General features: G+C 44.0%; 2 protein-coding genes across 3 annotated transcripts in view; one reads left to right on the top strand and one right to left on the bottom strand.

Moving 5' to 3' along the window:
• Positions 1–9,008, top strand: part of SMAD9 (SMAD family member 9) — a 46,122-nt gene extending 37,114 nt beyond the window's left edge. For both annotated transcript variants that reach the window (XM_054210885.1, XM_054210875.1), the window contains exon 7: positions 1,300–9,008. In XM_054210885.1, coding sequence (XP_054066860.1) covers positions 1,300–1,443 — 144 coding nt within the window. In that variant the 3' untranslated portion in view covers positions 1,444–9,008. The remainder of the gene's footprint in view (positions 1–1,299) is intronic.
• A 1,329-nt stretch (positions 9,009–10,337) lies between these two features.
• On the bottom strand, positions 10,338–18,012 carry RFXAP (regulatory factor X associated protein). The gene is given in 4 exon segments (XM_054210910.1): positions 10,338–11,832; positions 14,862–14,969; positions 17,366–17,971; positions 17,974–18,012. Coding segments are annotated over 4 exon segments (864 nt in total). The 3' UTR covers positions 10,338–11,721.
• Positions 18,013–18,566: the final 554 nt, after the last annotated feature.

The raw sequence follows: 18,566 nt of genomic DNA, 5'->3' as shown, positions 1-18,566 counted from the left end.
AGGCCCTGCCTAGCCTGATAAATGCTCTGCAGGTCAGAAAAATGCTGCCTGATTAAAAGTACTCTTTGGGTTTTGGTGGGTCCATATCTTACTCTTCTGCTTTCTTCCCCCTTTTCTTCATTAAGTAGAAGTGGGTTTTATCCAGACCACTTATTATGGCACCTAGTTTTGGTGTTGATCCTAGTTTTGCAGCTGATCGTTCTAGAGGAGTGGGTTGTAGCAGCCTCAGTTGTCTGAGGTGTTCAGCACTCTACAATTTAGATGTCTTTGTCAGGCATCAGTCGTAATATACATCCATGTCCTTTTTTCATGACAATAATATCAACCCCCCTGACTAGGACAACGATCGGTGAAGCTCAGCTTCTCTGACAGGCAGCCCGCAAATGAAGATCCTCATCCTGCGGTGGGACCGTATTTTGCATGGAAATCCAAGTTGAGTTCTGGCAGGGAGACAGCCGCTTAGCTGTGAGACTTTGGGCTGCGACTCGGACGTCTTGTGTTGCTGTGAAATCACAGTGTCTGCCTTAACAAGCAGGCACTGTGCCCGCTTGAGGCGCAGGGACTTCTGGTTCTCTTTTCTCCCTGCCAGTACCGCGTCCCCATCTTCTGTTAGAGACTCCATATCCCTTATCTCCCTGAAAGAGCTGGAGAAATTACTGCAGGACTTCCCACAGCAGGCAGCCAGGAACTCCCATGGGAAAAGAGGATATGTCCAAGGATAGAAAACCTATAAAAAATGTCTATACATAGGTTAGGTATGGTACATAGGAACCTTGCTGGAAGTTTCCAGAGGTTCAGATAAATACCTAGAACTTCTCAGGCTCGTAGGATACATCTCTACCAAGAAAGGAAACAGTGCCCAGGATCATTCCCAGTTCCTGTTAAAGTGTTATGACAGGGCCTGGCCTGCTTTTCGTCTGTGCCAGACAGCAGGCTGGCAGACTTTCCTGGGCACGTCTCCGGGGTGCGAACAGCAGGGACCGTTCCCCATGGGCTGCTCGCAGGCAGCCAAGCTTGGAAACAGGCCTTTCCATGCCAGTTGGTCCCAGCACCTGGAAGTGTGACTGAGACTTTTTAATTTAATAGTGTAGCGTCCCTGATAACTATGGCAACAATGACCTTAAAAAGGAGCAAAGTTACTAGAGAAAATTATCCCTAGGACAAAGCATTAAACCTTGGGAGGCTGGGTGATGGACTGCCTGTAGTTTGTGTTAGACTGTCAGCACTGGAGTTGTGACTTAATATCTCTTCTTTTAAAAAAAAAAATCCTCACTTCTTGGTCCTTTGGTGCTTTTATAGGGCTGGGGAGCAGAGTATCATCGCCAAGATGTTACAAGCACGCCCTGCTGGATCGAGATCCACCTGCATGGACCATTGCAATGGCTGGATAAGGTGCTGACACAGATGGGCTCACCTCATAACCCCATCTCCTCGGTCTCTTAAGAATCATCTCTAGAATTCCCTTAGGATGGATGCTATTGCAGGCAGTGGCTTATAGGATCTCCAGTGAACAGAAGCTTCTATATGTAGATGTATGTAGATGTAAATATATCTATACATAGTCTCCTTTTTGTTTTTTTCATGCTACGTTTTGTGGTTTCTAGTTATTCTGATGCCAGTACAATAAGTTTAGAAATTCAGGTGTAGCGTATCTGTTCTCTAGTACAAAATAAGCCAAATTCCTGCAAAAGTGTCAAACATTTCCTGTGAGCATCTTCATTCCCCAGCCAAGCCAGTAAATGGTGCGAATTCTGAGCACTTCCATGTGGATTCAGAAACCTGGCTGTAGCTGTTCCTAGTAGGTGAAATTCACCCCTCTGCAGGCAACCAAAATCAGATCTCTGCACCGTTTATATCCATTTTACATCCTAATTCCAGGTCTAAAAGAGGACCTTAGGTGGTGCACAGGACTTATGCATAGAGATGACTTTTATCCAGTGAACTGAAGGACTAAACTGCAATTCCAGTCTGTCTCCCTGCTGCAAAGCACGATGGGACAACAGATCCTCCGAGGAGCTGAAGCACCCCTGTCTCCCTTAGGATTTGTCAGGAGAAGAGAGCCCTCGGGACGCGTTCGGCACTGGAGCCTTATCAGAGCATTATGGACATATCCAAGTAGTCTGATACTGCTAAGTCAGTAGCGTACGGTACCGCTGCACTGAAATGCAAAAAGCTCCTAAGAAAAAAAGAAAAAAAAAAAAGAAAATTTGAAATATATGCCTATAAGTTAAAAACTAACTAACTTCCAGTGCTTTTTTGCAAAGTACATACATACTTGCATATGTATCTGGCATGTAAACTGAATCCTATCCATTATACAGTATTGATGTAGTTTGTTTTAAAGTTAGGACTGTCTGTAGTTAGACTACTGTGCTGATACCAAGGGTACGTCAAAAGGGACTTGAACTGTGATTCAAAAAAGGGAAATGAAGTGCGCATTGAAGAACCGAATAATTACTTATGGTTCATCTTGGCATAGTTTCCATACTGGGAACAGGAAGCCCCACGCTCCCAGGATGCAAAGAGAAGGAGGTGGGAGCCAGCCACGTCCACCCCCTGCGCTGGGCCAGTCCTCGCAGTCTGACTGCAGCTGGGTTTGAGAGAGAGGGCTTCCCCGCCAGTCGCTCCGTACATCCCCATGGATGGTTCCTCGTCTTCGATACTACGGGCTTCATCATTTGCAGTGCTTTTGCCTTGCCTGCAGAGGATGGTGAGGTAGCGTAAGCCGCGATCAAGCAAAGAGTGGATCTTTGTGCAGAACCTTTTTTAAAAGCTCCCTGTCTGTGGTCCTTCTGTACATGGGGAAACGCGTTGCCCATAATCTCAACCGCAGAGCTTGCCTTACAAAATGCTGTTCACTTGGTAACCTGTTCTGAGGAGGGAGCTGAAACTCTCATTACGTTTTGATGGTCTCCATTACCTTGCTGAAAGGGTAGAGGATTGTTTCTTTCCAGGTGTAACAGTCCACCGAAAATTGTTTTGCTTTAAGGGTCAGAAAGAGTGATAACTTCTCCAATCTCATTCCTCCTTAGAACACACCAGAAGTATCACAAGGAAAAAAAAAATGTTTTATAGGATGTTTCTTTTCTTCTCACACAATATCCGGTGCTACATATTTTACTGCATAATTAGAAGAGGATGCCTGAAATCTTCAACTACATCACATATTCAATTCAAATAGCATTCACTGGAAAGACTTTCCCTGTGTTTTAGATGCTATGTAATACTTAGATGCTGCGTAATACCTATTATGGGGTGGTAATTACGAGGAGAAGAATCAGTAAACTAGCAGGGTTACTTCGTTTGAATGCATCTTCAGCTCCCTGCAAAATTAGTAGGACACAGAGGATAAACTTTTGTTAAGTTTGAGCAGTAATAGCAAGTCGTACAGGAAATTTGTAAATGCAAAGAACCCTATTCTGTCACCATTTGACGTCAGCAGTGTCACTGTGGGATAGGAAAGGCTTTACAGTCTCCCGTAGCAATGGAATCCAATAATAATGTTACACAGAAATTCCAGGTGTGCCATTTACTGTTTAGCAGACTTGAGAGACATCAGTTTGGAAAAAGGCGTTTTCCTCAGCTCTCTGCTCTCTCTGTCATCAGTGTCACTGTACCGAGGTACAGATAACACGTTTTTTAGCAGGTTTATTGCACCCTTTCTCCAGTAATTTCTCTGTGCTTTTCATGTTGCTCATCCCTTTGCTTTCTTAGCAGCTGAGAACAGAGAAAATCACCTCTCCTGTCCCGGATCTAGCTCTGTCCTTTATCCTAGATTCTTCCTTGCCTTTTAGGCTGAAACTTCCTTCCCGCCTAATACAGAGCAAAGCCTAGGGGTTTGCTTTTAGACATTCCCAGCATTGTCATCTTCCTCGGGGAGAGCAAAGGGGGACGTTCTGAGGTGCATCTGCTCTTGGGCATCTCCAGAACCCAGTTTCCTACCAATGCTGCAGATGAAAATCAGATGACCAGTGAACGAAGCAGGTTCTTCTGGGGCATCATTCATTTCATCATAAGGCAGGTATTTCAAGGACGTGAAATACACTGCGCTCTGAGCGTGCTTATGTCTTCCCATTGAGTATAAGGGGAGCTCAGGGTCACTAGCTCAAACATGGACTGCTACCCTGGGCATATCCAAAAGTAGGTGAGGTGGGCCCTGGGGAAGGTGTGGTGGCGTTCCCTGCCTAGTCATGATGCTTGCTCAGGAAGCGTCTGTGTTGTTTAAATGGAAATTGGTAAATTCAGAGCAATTTTTTCCTTTCCTGTATGTCTACTTTTACAGCAATCCGCATACAAATAGGATTTGGCTTCAGTGCAGTCCATACTTGCATCTCATTAAAGGTAGTCACCTTAATATTCCCTTACTAGTAAGTAAAGAAGCATTTTTGGAGAATTATTCTCCTGACCTGTTTAAAATATGTGCAACAGGATGAGATTAATTTCAGCAAATAAAACTGTTTGATCAAAGCACCTGACTGCCCAGAGAGGTGCCAGCGAGGCGGTAGATGCCCCATCCCTAGAAACATTCAAGGTCAGCCTGGACGGGCCTCTGAGCAACCTGATCTAGTTGAAGATGTCCCTGCTCATTGCAGGGGGGTTGGACTAGATGACTTTTAAAGGCCCCTTCCAACCCAAACTATTCTGTGATTCTATGATTCTGAGCGATCAACGCCAACAGCCATCTCAGAGTCGTTAGCGCTTGGGGCGGCTGGTATCACCGCGTGAACTCTTTCCTATTTTGGTGGCCACTGGGGGCTTAGTCCGTTGTATGAGATGCTGTGCAAACACGCAGCAGCTGGCAGCTCCTTCCCAAGAGAAGGGGAGAGCTCACGTCACGAGGGAGAAGTGGTAACAGTGCAGGAGGCAAGCGAGCAAATAGGAAGATGATCCCTGCCCCGATGCAGTGCTAAAAAGTAAGGCAAATAAACCATTTATTTCCCTTTCTTTTTTAACTAGGTCTCTCTTACAGGCTTCTCTACTATGTGATTTGAGATCACTTAGAAATTCAGGTTTCTCATAATTTACAGCAGTGTAGCTTTGTATCTCACTTTAATGTCTCCTCATTTTGGAAGGAGATGTTTTCTGCTGAAAGGTCTTCATGAACCTATCAACCCGTAGTCAATTTAAAGCCTTTAAATGCACTCATTAATACTCAAGCTTTGGAGATAGGCTTCCTGAGAGATTTAAAACCACTTACAGCAAGACTACTTAGTTGAAGGCAAATTTTTTAAAATGTTTTTTTTTAAGCCATCAACAATTCGAACCCTCTTGGAAGTTTCTGTGGAGAAGTACCACACATCAGCAGGCAGTGGTGGGGAGTTTGATCAGGCGGTGGCTTAAAGCACATTCCTCATGGTACGTCAACCGCTTGTTTTTCTGTTAAGTAGCCGAGAGAAGACGACTGCTTAATTGCTGCTAGTTTGTCAGCAGCATCAGTATTAATGTGCCATTTGCATCCAGAGGTGACGGAAGCACATCTGGCACGCCGACTCCATGGAGCCATTCAGTGGCACTGCTGCTCTGGTGGCTCAGTCCCATACCCTCGCATGTAACTGCTGATGGGGCTCCAGCAATGGCTGCAGCATTCAGAAGCGCCACATGTGCGTTGCCTCCCCATCAGAGCCTGCCCCAAGAGCGTCTTTTCTCCTCACGAGCATTTCATGTTTTGCTGCGCTCAGGCAGAAGGATAATGTATCAGCAACGTGACGGGGAACTGTGGCCCTGGGTTATGGCAACTGGAGTTGAGGAAATGCCTTCCCTGTGTCCAGCAGGTACAGTGTCACAACTTCCACCGCCCTGAGCAGCCTTCTCCAAGTGGTCCCTGCCTTGTGTAGGGCGTCAGGCTTGATGCCCTGCAGAGATCCCTTCCGATTCACATTATTCTGTGGGTCTGTGCAGAGATTCAATGATAGCTGGCCGCCACAGGCGGGAGCTCTCTGTTAGTAGAGGCAGCTTCAGGATGAAGCATGTTTATCCTCAGCTATTGCTGCATGAGCTCAGTGCAGGACAGAGGGACAAGGTATTAATGTTCCCTCAGTATATAATCAGCACTGCAAACATCTCTCACTGTAAACATCATCTCCACCCCACAACTCTTGAAATGGAGAAAATCGGGCATTTGTGACTGTAACTTTATCTAGTCTGCCCTTGTTCTTCCTGGCTTACAACACTCACCTTTGCCTATAAGTTCTACGAATCAGAAAGTCTCATCACCAGCGACTGAGGAGCTGCACAAACAGCTGGATCTGCAGGGGCAGCTCAGGCAGAGACTATCTGTTTCTTGGCTGGATGGAAATGATTTATAAAGAAGCTTGATCGAATTTGGTAACTCTGAAGGGGTCTCAAGTATATGGCCAATTTTTTTGGCTCATTAGAGACTTCTCCAGTGCAGCTATAGCTGAAAGCTGTAGCTTTCAGGCATACTTGAGCACTACATGGCACTCAACATAGGAAAGAAACGTTACATCCTCTGTATTATTCACCTCTCCCCCTGGCTCCCCATAATGTAACAGTAAAACCAAAACCAAACACAATAAAGAAAGATTAATGAGTCATAGGGTAGAGTAATTAAATACCATTTTTCAAAGTTGAGAGGTGCTGCCCAGAACGCAGATTTGTATCATCAGAAATGTACTGAATGTAACATGTCCCATGTGCTTGCCAAGCCAAAAGCGAGAGCTCCTTGCTCTGGAGAAGCCTGGAGAGCAGGCTCTTACTTGAACCTCTGAAACCAACCAAACCCTTCTGGGTGAGTGGAAACTCTACCAATGGGGCTGAGAAGATTTTTAGAGGACTTCTAGTTCATGGTTGGTTTCTGCAGCCAGAGGTGCATTGAGAGGATGAAGGGACTGGGGAGGAGGGAGCATATGACCAGATATGCTCAATGGTCATCACAGGAGGTGTGAAGGCAGTACGTACTTGGGCAGCCATTGCGTTCACTAGAGCTTTTTACATTCACATCCAAACTAACCATCAAGACCATCATTTAAGGACACTATAAGCACATCCAGTGTGTGCTCCCCAGATTAAACTGCAGTCCCAACAGAAACTGCACAACTGAAAGACACCGATTATATAGCGTCTACCTGGGAATTGCAACAAAGCAACTCACTTCACGCATAGGTGGGAAATAGCAGTGCCCAAAGGAAGATGGAATCAGCAGGAGCCTTCACAGGGGCTCCTGACTAGGGAATAACATTTGTAACAGGAACTAAGCACGGACAAGTGGCCTCCCCTGAGAGCGACTAAGAGGTCAGGTCACCATCGAAAAAATAGAGTTGGTCGCATCTTGCAGCGGGAAGAGAGATTATATGAGACTAGGTCTGTGAATAGAAAGCTTCTCAACATGGAGGCTTCATTGCAGTCCCTGAAACAGGGCTTCTTCCTAACGGCAGCTCTGGGAGTACCTTGCTGCAAGGTACAGAAAGCCTGAGCGGGCATCGAGTCTGTTCAGCAGAGAGAAACCGCTTTGTGTATCTAGTGCAGAGAGACGCTTATGCGTGCTGGGCACCAGCACAACCCACAGCTTTGGGTTTGTACCCATCATCTACTCACAGGAAGCTCCGGAGTGGCCAGGAGCAGCCAGGATCCTGTTACTTGTTCCCCCCAGGGCTTTCCAAACAGCTTGCCCGGGTGTGCCTTATGCTGTATTGCCATATTGATGCCACACTTTCCTGCCAGGGAGGTGAGACGTGTGAGAGTCCTATCAAGAGGACACCTCCACTTGCACCTGGGCCATGCTTGCAAACTCGGTTGCCCGTACAGATAACGAGTCTAATTTGCAGGCCACGTCTCTAATGCAAGGTAGACATAACCACTACGTCCTCCGGAGTCAGCTACTCTCCCATCATAGCCAATGTGAACATTTGCAGCTAATTGTGAACAGTTTTTAGATCTTCAGTCGTAGTGTTTTTATTATCCATGGATGCTGCTATTTTGTATTCCGTGTTAGTATTCAAATAATATTGCGTATGAATAGCATAGGAAGGAATAGACCAACCAGTTAATAATTTTAAATACAGACCTCATCAGCAAAGAAAAGCTAGAAAAAAACTTGGAAAAGTCTGACCCCTTGCACTTTCACAGTAGGGAGCACATCAAAGTGTTTCAAAGTGTTTTTCTGATGCTAAAGTGTGTCTTAAATCTTATTAATTCAGTTACGGCCATGAGAAGCTTTGCAAACAAGAGAGCAAGGGAACAAACATAATGATGAGCAGAGGTAATGCACATTCACATGAATTTTCTTTGCTCACTCAAGCAATTGGAGTTTTTAAATTATTTATAACACTTTTTAACTACAAGTTAAATGTACCACAGCATACTTTCTGCAGAAAATTTGCAATTTCATCCCTCATTTCAGTATCGCCTCTGTGATATAAATTGGGCTGAGAAGCGAGACAAGAAAGTGAAGAAACAGGCCTTTTTGTGTGGATCAACGAAGCCAAAAGGTTCTATGCAGTCGAGGGGACAAAATGGTGGGTTTGAGCGAGGTGTGGGGTTTTTTTGTGTTAAGTATGAGCTATCGCAGGCTGGCGCAGAAAAGAGCCGTGAATCATACATAGATTCAATAGCGTCACTTCTGTCTATGAACAATTCTGCCTTCTCTTTTCCATCAGAATCGAGGCAAAACGTCTGCACCACCCAGAAGAAAGTATTATTCACAGTCAGTGATATTCTGTAAAACAGTGTAAATTGCTGTATAAAGAACGCTCTTTGGACTCTTGCCTCTTGAGAATGAAAAATCTCAGGCGTACTTAGTGCCAAGAGTCTGAGAGATGGGGGCAGCGCAGAGTCCTCCGCCCAGCCCCAGGGTACTCTATCCCATGCTCTGTCGTATCAAAAAAGATGTAACAACTGCTAATCAAGTGGACATTTTCACAAGCATTCCTCCTGCTGCATTTGGTTTGAGGCATTCGGAAGTCAACATATTTAGTCTGACGTTTGAACAATACACTTTTTAACACACTCCATTTCCTTTGGCTGGAATTATTCTATTGTAAAAGGGATTATTCACGTCTTGTGTTTTACTGTTAATAAAGATATTTCTGATTTAAGAGCTCCTTCCCTTGTTGTCTTCTATTTTTCTCTTTGAAAGAGATTGGCTCTGGAAAGCTGCAGGTCCCAGTCTGGTAACCAGTGACTCTGGGAAGCAGGGCATTTAGAAAGCCTTTATTCATACAAGTCAGTCTTTGGGAAGAGGAAGCAGTGATTTCACTGAGTAATGGGATGAGGCAACACTTCCAGCAGAATGGGATGCCAGACACTATAAAATGGATTGAAAATTAATACAGCATAAAATCTGTATGTTATAAAGTATACGCATCCTTCACTGTCCTGCGGTAAATCTGAAGAGGATGGTTCAGCGTAACTTTTGAAGGAAGCAGCGCTGATCCTGACAGGCCATTAATGAGCCACAACGCTGCCCTATGGCAGAAGCTCTCGCTGTGGACCAGACTGGCATTAGTGGGAAGATGAGACTTGCAGCTGTGCACATCTCAAACTGCTCAAGGAAGAAGAGATACAGTAAGAATGTACCTTCGCAGAAATTAGGTTTTAATCTTCCTAAAATTCAGATTTTGTTCTGCAATACCAGAACCAAGGGAGTAGAAGACAGAATAGTCTTAGAGCCACACAGACACTGCAGGGTTCACACATGCCTTGGGAATCCCCATCCGATGCTCTGGCTGAACAGGACAGCTGCTATCACAGACTACCAGAAAAACTTCCTTACTTTGAGGGTGGCAGAGCACTGGCACAGGCTGCCCAGAGAGGTGGTGGAGTCTCCGTCTCTGGAGACATTCAAAACGCGCCTGGACGCGTTCCTGTGCAACCTGCTCTGGGTGACCCTGCTCTGGCAGGGGGGTTGGACTAGATGATCTCCAGAGGTCTCTTCCAACCCTCCTGTTCTGTGATTCTGTGAAACACAGGACAGCCCAGCTGCGCTCAGCTGAACATCTCTCTGCACATCTTCAGCAAGTTTCTTTTGTTTTGAGGTAACAAAGTCGTTCAGCACTGTCTTAACAAAGACTCCCTGTGCCTCTTTTCTACCCTGGGGGTTCGGTTTGGTTTTTTTATAAAAACTTTAATCAGATCTGTTCACCTAAATGCTTTCATAAGCTGACCATTTAAAACAAAAGCAAATATTTTATTCTACAATTTTGGCCCGTTACATTTTCACATATATTCTGACACAATGAAAAGGCTTAAGGCTAAAATAACTTTCTATAACAAGATCCTTGTAACACAAAAGTTTTAATGCCACCGAGTCAGAGCTAGCCATATTAGTAAAGAAAAAAAACCATACAAATTAAACAGAACAAAAAAGAACAGGCTTTGGCTTTGTTTTTTAAAGAAAAACAAAGATTTTACTCAAACACTTATTGGTCCAGAACTGTTGATACAAAGTTTTTTGATTCCTTTTGTAAAGAACAACTTATACAATAAATCCCTACTCAACAAGTTCTATACATACACAAAGCACAGCTTATAACAATTCATAGGACTAACAAATACTCCTGAAAAGATATTATTCAGTGAATCAAACTGCTGCAGTATCAAAGTAGTACTTTAATAAGCACCTACACCATTCAGATAACCTCTGTCTGGAAATGCGGTTTAATACAAAACTTTGTTTTAAAAACAAAACACAGGATTCGACACTTACATAATACAGTGCTTGGATTCTTACCCCAATCAGTTGCAACTTCATCTGAATTGGCTGAAAACCTGAGAAGTCCAGCACTAGAGCTGATTAGGTATCAGTTGCCTTAATAGAAGAATTTTGACTATTTTTTTTTTTTTTAGAAGAAAAAGACTACATAAAGGAAAAAAATGCACAATTACATTTTAGTTTTTGGATGCATTTGTGATTATGAGTTAAAAGCTTTAAAATTTAATCTAGTCACTTAAAAATGAGTGATATTCTCATCTGTAATTAAGTTATATTTCGTGTATAAGAGGGTGGTCCTTACAAATAAATCCATAGGACAAGGACCAACTCTCAGTTGCATACGTTCCACCTAATTCTTCTCTAAAGCATTATACCATTTATCTCTTTTGGAACTTTTAAACGCAAATTCTTTTACATGCTTTGCACAAACAATGAAGCATTTCAAACATACTCAACTTGCAGGTAACGAATATGTATCAGGAGGATCACCTGATTTGCACTTTTCTGAGCCACTGGATTGACTTCTTGATGGCACGTTGTCTTTGCCTTTAGTGCAAGATTCTACTGGACATAATTTTCTCATATCCCTGAGCAATTGCTGTTAGGTCATGCCACTGGACTGGCTCAAATTCAGGACTTTATTTCACAACTTCCATAGAAAGTAACTGACTTCCTTCAATGATTGTCATCAAAGAGTGACTTGTTTAACAGTAAATCCTTATATAGAAAAATGTTAATTCAGTGGAAGACTTTCGTAGGAAAAGGGTGTACAGCTAAACATTACTAATATAAACAAATTTCTATTAAAAAATTAAACATAAAATGAAGTTTTAAAAAGAATCAAAAAATAGACTCCTCCAGATTCGCTTACAAGTTTGCACACACCCAAGCAGCTCAACACCTCAAAAGTGCAAACAAGAGACAAGTAAAATACGTAACAGCAGCAACTTTACTTTTCCTTTAAACATTGACATTCTTTGTATTTGTACAAAATACACATCCTATTCCTCCTTCAGCACCAGACTCATCTGTGGGTCATCGATCTGTTCTGATTACCCAGGTGCTCCTTGAAACTGTTGCTGCCTCTGTTCCAAAGCCTGCTGACTTAACAGTTGCTGCTGTTTCTGTAGAAATTGCACTACTTCTGGACTTCTGAGTAGGGACTGCAAGAAAGAGAAAGTGAACTTTACTTTAAAGAACTCACATATATTAAATAGCTACCATAGTGATCATGTTTATATTATGTATTTCCGTTAAATCAACTTGCACATTACCCATTGTTGTGGTTTAACGCCGGTAGGCAACAAAGCATCACACAGCCTCTCGCTCATTCCCTCTCCAGTAGGATGAAGCACTGTTCAGCAATAACTAAAACATCCCTGTGTTATCAACACTGTTTTAACCACGACCCCAGAACACAGCCCCATACAAGCTACTGTGAAGAAATTAACCATAAAACCAGTTACACCTATATAAATGAGAGCTGAATTAAATGCTGAAGAATTACAAATACGCTCACAAAAACCATCTAGACGCTATTTCAGGACATCAGCAGGTAACCAGAAGCAGCATTAATACACATCCTGAAAGCAGATTCAGAATGTAAAGAATATACGGTATCGCAAAAAGGATAAAGATAGCAAATAGGAGTAATCTACTGACATATTGAAAACATTTTTCAATTGTGCTTTAGTTTTGAGCCAATTTCTGCATTTCCCACTCCAAATAGCTCAAAAATACTACAATAAATAAATAAAGTACTATAATTCTACAACAAAGCTCAAGTGCCTGTCAGAGTTCAAGCGCCTGGACGATGCTCTTAGTCCTAAAGTCTTAGTCCTAAAGTCTAAAGTCCTAAAAAATCCTAAACTATGGTTTAGTTTTAGGCAGTCCTGCGAGGAACAGGGAGTTGGACTCAATGACTCTTATGGGTCCCTTCCAGCTTGAGATACTTTATGATTCTATGTTCACCAAGTGTTCAATAATTTCCCAACATTTCAAAACAGCAGTCCAGCCACAAGAAGTAAGTTAAAAAATTCTCTGCCTTCAGTCAAAAAGACAGAAGTATCTAAAACTATTTGCATCTGGCTCCCGGCCTGAACAGTTGCAGTCTGTGATCCAACTCTGGCTGTTTGCCCTCATTCCTGCACGGTGGCAGCACAAGTGTTTGGAAGGTCAAATGGCAAGTGAGGTTGTGAATGGATCCTTCCAAAAATTAACACAGGAAAAAGGTTATTTTTCAGCTGAATCAATTCCCTGACTCCTTGCTCATTATGCATGGTCACTTCACTGATGCAACCAAAGAGGTACTGCAACTCTTTAATCCAGATTTACATTCAAAAGGACCAGCAACTTCCAGGACAGGGTCTAGAACTTTATGCTATTAGGGGCAATTCTGCAGAGATTATAATTGAAAACAAGCATTCTGCATGTAACTCACACCTACACCAGCACTGAACAGAGAAGATAAGTGAATCAGCCACTGAAAGCAGTTACTAATAACAAACAAGCTCACTGAAGAGATGCACAGCCACCTTTTCCTTACTGTACATCAGCTTCATCAAGTCACTTCATTGCACAGGGTAGTTCTGCACTAAGTTAGTTCTTCATCTGCTGCTGTTCTATGACATTAAAGTGCTTCAGGCTCTCCATCCACAGCTTGCTGCTTCTCAGTCCCTCGCTATAGCTTTCTGTACCTTTATCCAGTGCAAGCTGCACATCCAGGCACACACGGGCCACCACAAAAGCCTCTTCTCACAGAGATTAACCACATGCAAGAAACTTAGGAGAAAGCACAAAGGACTTGGCACTTCTAAATGATAAACCTGCAGGCAGCTACCAGTGACATGCAGTAACTTTCACATGCAGGAACATAAGATATGGAATAGCCCTGGATGCAACAGGCCATGAGAAATCTTTCTGGGTCACCACATATCCCTCAGACCTTGTGTTGTGTAGATATGCATAAAACAAAGAAGAAATTATAGAAGAAATAATGCTGAATGATAGAAACTTAGTCAGAGCAGATAGACAGAAGCAAAAACCAGATCAAGGAGAATCTGAATCTCACTTCCCCAGAATACTGCAAGGAAACCTCAATTCTTGAAGAGCCTTGACATAACTCTGTGCAAAAACTCTCAACATCTATTATTTTAGGAGCTTTCTGGTTGCTTTATTTCTAGAAAAAATGTTTCATTAATAAGACACCTTTCAAATTTAATTAAAAGCCACATGAACAAAACCAGCCCAGAATTCAGTAAAGCAGGGCATGAAGAACAACAGATAACGTAAAAAATAAACTCCAGAGTTCATTACCTTTTTCTTGTAAAAACTGAAGAGCTACAGATACCCCTCCAAGTTTTAGAAATAATCATTAAATAGGTGCTATTATTGAGAAAGAATTCAAGAAAATAAATCTATGTAACTGTATACTTAAGACTGATATGATGTTTCTTTAAAGACTTTTCAAATTTCTGACCAAGGACTGCGGCACTTTAATGAGGACTGTTAAATTGCTTTGCATAGCTAACAGAGAAAACAGCCAAACAGTGCTGTTAGCTTTTGGAGAAAGGAGACTGTAACAACCAAGAACATAAAAAGTTGTAATGGAGAAGCCGAAGGAACAGTATGTACTGAATTATTTCCCTTCATTGGGCTTAATTCTTTAAATATAGTTAAAGGAGCAACAAAAGTGTTCCATAACTTGCAACACACGCTGTTCATGCAGTCTACAAATACTACAAGTCATACTGTTTGCTTACACAGTTTGCTGTATCAACGCATATATACGCAATTTTAAATGTGATATGGTAAGTCCACAACTTTTAAAACACACCACAATTACTAAAGCTTACATCAGACCTAAAGTCCATGCATTGTTCTACCTGAAGGTTTACAGAAAAGTTGGTTTAACAAGTTAAAAACATCTCAGTTATACTATAAGGACTATTTACCCTAAAGAAATAACCACGTCTATATACTTAATTTCAGTTAACACAGCAGTGATCATTAAATTTAGTCATCTTAGTATTCTTCACGCTGAGGCTGAGACACACATCTGCTCTGCAGTGTATTTCAAATTTGAGAATATGCACAGGTAGTGTACAATCATTAAACTGTCACAATGGTGACAGTTCAACATTGTTACACTCCCTTTGTTTGAGTTCAAAACCTCTAAGAAAAGAAAACTTACCAGCCTCTTCTTATTCAACACTTGTTCCAAAAGAGTAGGTCTTGCTGGGCGATCCCCAATGGATCCTGTTCTTTGTTTTGTAACAGAAACTGAACCTTCAACACCATCCTGCACATGAAAGAAAAAAAAATAATAGAGAAGTGAGACTACAAACCCTGATACAATAATAATTTACTTTTCACAACAGAAAGTCCCAGGAGTAAAGAATGTTTGCCTCATTAATCTGCAAAGGAAAATAACAGCACAAGAATGGAAACCTATCTACTCTAGAAATGACCTCTTCTTTCCACATTATTTTCACTATTTCATCAGTCACAGTGAAGCAATGCAACCGAGTTAGTCTTCTAAACTGCAAAACTAACCAGGTTACTATGGATAGTTAATGACATTCCGACACTTACATTTACCTGAAAGAATTCAAGCAACAACAAAGTATCCCAGTATCTTTCACTTCAATCCTGTCCACAGAAGTGAAAAATGAAACTTCTATTAGGAATCTAACTCTGATCCCACAAGATGACAGTATCTTGTGGGGCCTTGATAGACACCACTGCAAAAAACCACACAAAGTTTAACACTAAATATTCTGCTTTCTTCTGCAAGTTCAGGCCTTAATTTCATAACATTCAAAGCAACCTGCACTTGCAGAAAGTGGGAAAAGAAAGCCCACTCTCTTTCAACATGCAATAATCACTACTTCATCTTATAGATCAGAAAGTCTTAACCCATCACTACACGAAATGCAGCAATTTCACCCTCCTCCCATACCATCCCGTCTTCTGAACTAGCACAAGTATTTGGGTAGACGCATCATGAACTGAGCATGATGAATTATTAGGACAGGAAGAGAGAAGAGAGGAAATCATGCCGGTATGTAAGTTTAGAATTCACCCACATCTTGAATACTGTGTGCAGTTTCTGTCTCTCATCTAAAAGAGAAGAAGCTACTGGAACTAGAGAAGGTTCACAGAATGGCAACAAGGATGATAAAAGTACACAACTTTTCACTTGGAAACAAGCATGCTACACCTTTTCATGCAGGAAGGAAACAACTTAGAGGCCAGCCTATCCCTAGCAGCATCAAGTACACTTGCCTTTTTCTTACACACCAGCTTCATGGCAACTTTTTCACCTAAACAAAAGAAGATTCTTTGGTGCGAGACACAGCAGAGTTACTATTATATTTATATGAAGAAAAGCAGAAAAAGGAAGCTTTTTTGATGGTTAGTTTGCAGTTTGATCAGTTCCCAGACACACGACTCCAGAGACAGCTGTGCTGACAAAAAAAGGGTTGCTTTTAGCAGGAACGCCTGGTAAGATTTTTTTCTTTTGGCAACTGCTATTTTATATTTGTCCCTTCAAGCACAACCTAGTCCTCACCTTCAAAAGTAAAACCGTTTCTCTGTTTCTTCCTCATCTAAATACAAGATCTTAAAAGCTAACTCCGTACAAGCAGCCATCAGAAACTGTGTCAACCTAGCTGAGTCACAAACCGTAGGAAAAAAGTTATCGAAAAAGTTAAACGTTAGCATCAGTTCTATCACTGACAATATTTCCCCATTTAAACAATAAAAATAAGTTTACGAAAGTATAAACTATTAGTGGTCTGGATATTTAACTGCCATTTAAAACAAAAAAATCAGCAAGTATCTTGAAGAACCCACACAACTGATTTTTATATACAATATAAATCTGACACCCAACAGCCTTTGGGGCTTTAAAACCCCACATTTCAGTACCAGCTGGGCAAGATGACCAACTTCTCTCTCAGATCTATAGTTTAATCTTTCCTCCTGTGTAATAAACACAGGCTGCACAGCGAAATGTCTTTTATAGAATCATAGAATGGTTTAGATTGTAAGGGACCTTAAAGTTCATCTAGTCCCAACCCCCCTGCCATGGGCAGGGACACCTCCCACTAGACCAGGCTGCTCAAAGCCCCATCCAGCCTGGCCTTGAACACTTCCAGGGATGGGGCATCCACAACTTCTCTGGGCAACCTGTTCCAGTGTCTCATGACCCACATAGTGAAAAGTTTCTTCCTAATATCTAATCTAGACCTACCCACTTCCAGTTTGAAGCCATTACCCCTCGCCCTATCACTACATGCCCTTGTAAAAAGTTCCTCTCCAGCTTTCTTGTAGGCCCCCTTCAGATACTGGAAAGCTGCTATAAGGTCTCCCCAGAGCCTTCTCTTTTAGCAAGAATTTTTCTCCTGGAATCTTTTGGCACAGTTGTAATTTGCTAAAATTCGTATCACAGAAGAATAAAGAAACGGGGTCTGTTCTGGCACCAGAGGAAGAGCGAGCTCTAGAACTACCAAAGATTTCGTCCTTCCCTCTGGGAGGAACGCTCCCGTTCCCTCTGACAGAAACCGACTCTCCTCGGGAAGCCCCTACTCCCAGGGGACCACAGGGCAGCCGGGCTGCCCACCGACTCCAGCACCCGACGAGGCCCCAGCTGAGGCCCACCCCACCACCCCCCCCGGCCCCGGGGTGCCTCACCTCCGCCCGCGGGCCGCCCCCCGCGGCGGCCGCCCCGCCGCCCCCCAGGGCCTGGTCGCTTTTCTTGCGCTTGTACTTGTCCTTGTAAATCTTGTTGCGGTGCCGCTTGCACATCCAAGGCTTGCGCTGCTTCACCACTTGCGTGGTGGTCTCGCTGCAGCCCTGGTAGGTGCAGCTCTTGCAGCCGCCGCCCGCCGCCGCCGCTTCGCCGCTCGAAGCCGCTGCCGCCGCCACCGCCGTCGACGCCGCCACCTCCTCCTCCTCCACCTCCTCCGGGCTGGCCGTGCTCTCCCCGCCCGCCGCCTCGGCCTCCTCCCCCGCCTCGGCCTCGCCGTCGCCGGCCCCCCCCAGCTCGTAGAATAACATGAGGCCGCCGCTACCGGGCGGCGGGTCGGCTCCCGGCAACGGCAGCACCCCCCCCGCCGCCCCGGCCGCCGCCGCCGCCTCCTCGCCGCCGCACGGCTGCATGACGAGCAGCGCCAGCTGCGGCGGCGAGGAGGAGGAGGAGGAAGAGGCGGAGGAGGAGGAGGGAGCGACGGCGGGGCTGGCCCGCAGGGCGCCGGTGACCGACGGAGCCCGCGGCCGCCGCCACCTCAGCCCGCCCCGCCCCAGCGCGCAGGCGCCGCCGGGCCGCGCGCACCACGCATGCGTCCGCACAGGCCGCCCTGGGGTCACGTGCCCGGCAGTGCTGAGGGGAAGGGCCCGGGGCTCCCCCTAATGGCGGCGGGGATCAGCGGGCCGGCCTCCGCGCCTTTGCCTTGGGGTTACGACAGCACCGCCAGCATGGAGCCCTCACGTCTTCCCAAGTGCAAAGATCCCCCTTGCGGACATGTCACGGCCACCAGTGCCGTTTGGCCCCCTCAGCGCGTTTGGCCCCCTTGGCTTGCTGTGGTCCCGTTGTTGTCCCTAATCTGGGCTCTCCACCCAGCGTGCAACGAGCCGAGCCACACACAGAGTCGAGGAGATGTTTTGTTTATTTCGTGTCTGCGCGGAGATCTGTGCTTGGTGGGAACTGCGCAAAGCTGACACACCTTGACTTACATGTTGTCAGCTTTTATATTTTACAAAAATCGACTAATTACCATCAGCGGGTCATAATTTCACAATAAGCATCTATTGGCTACTTTTATTCTTGCTTTGAATTAAAAGCATAATACACTCATAATAACTATGCATGCTCGGTGGGTAGGGGTATTTTCAC

This window comes from Rissa tridactyla, chromosome 1, assembly GCF_028500815.1.
Source record: "Rissa tridactyla isolate bRisTri1 chromosome 1, bRisTri1.patW.cur.20221130, whole genome shotgun sequence".
NCBI lineage: Eukaryota > Metazoa > Chordata > Aves > Charadriiformes > Laridae > Rissa > Rissa tridactyla.
This window is presented reverse-complemented; position numbering and strand designations above follow the sequence as displayed.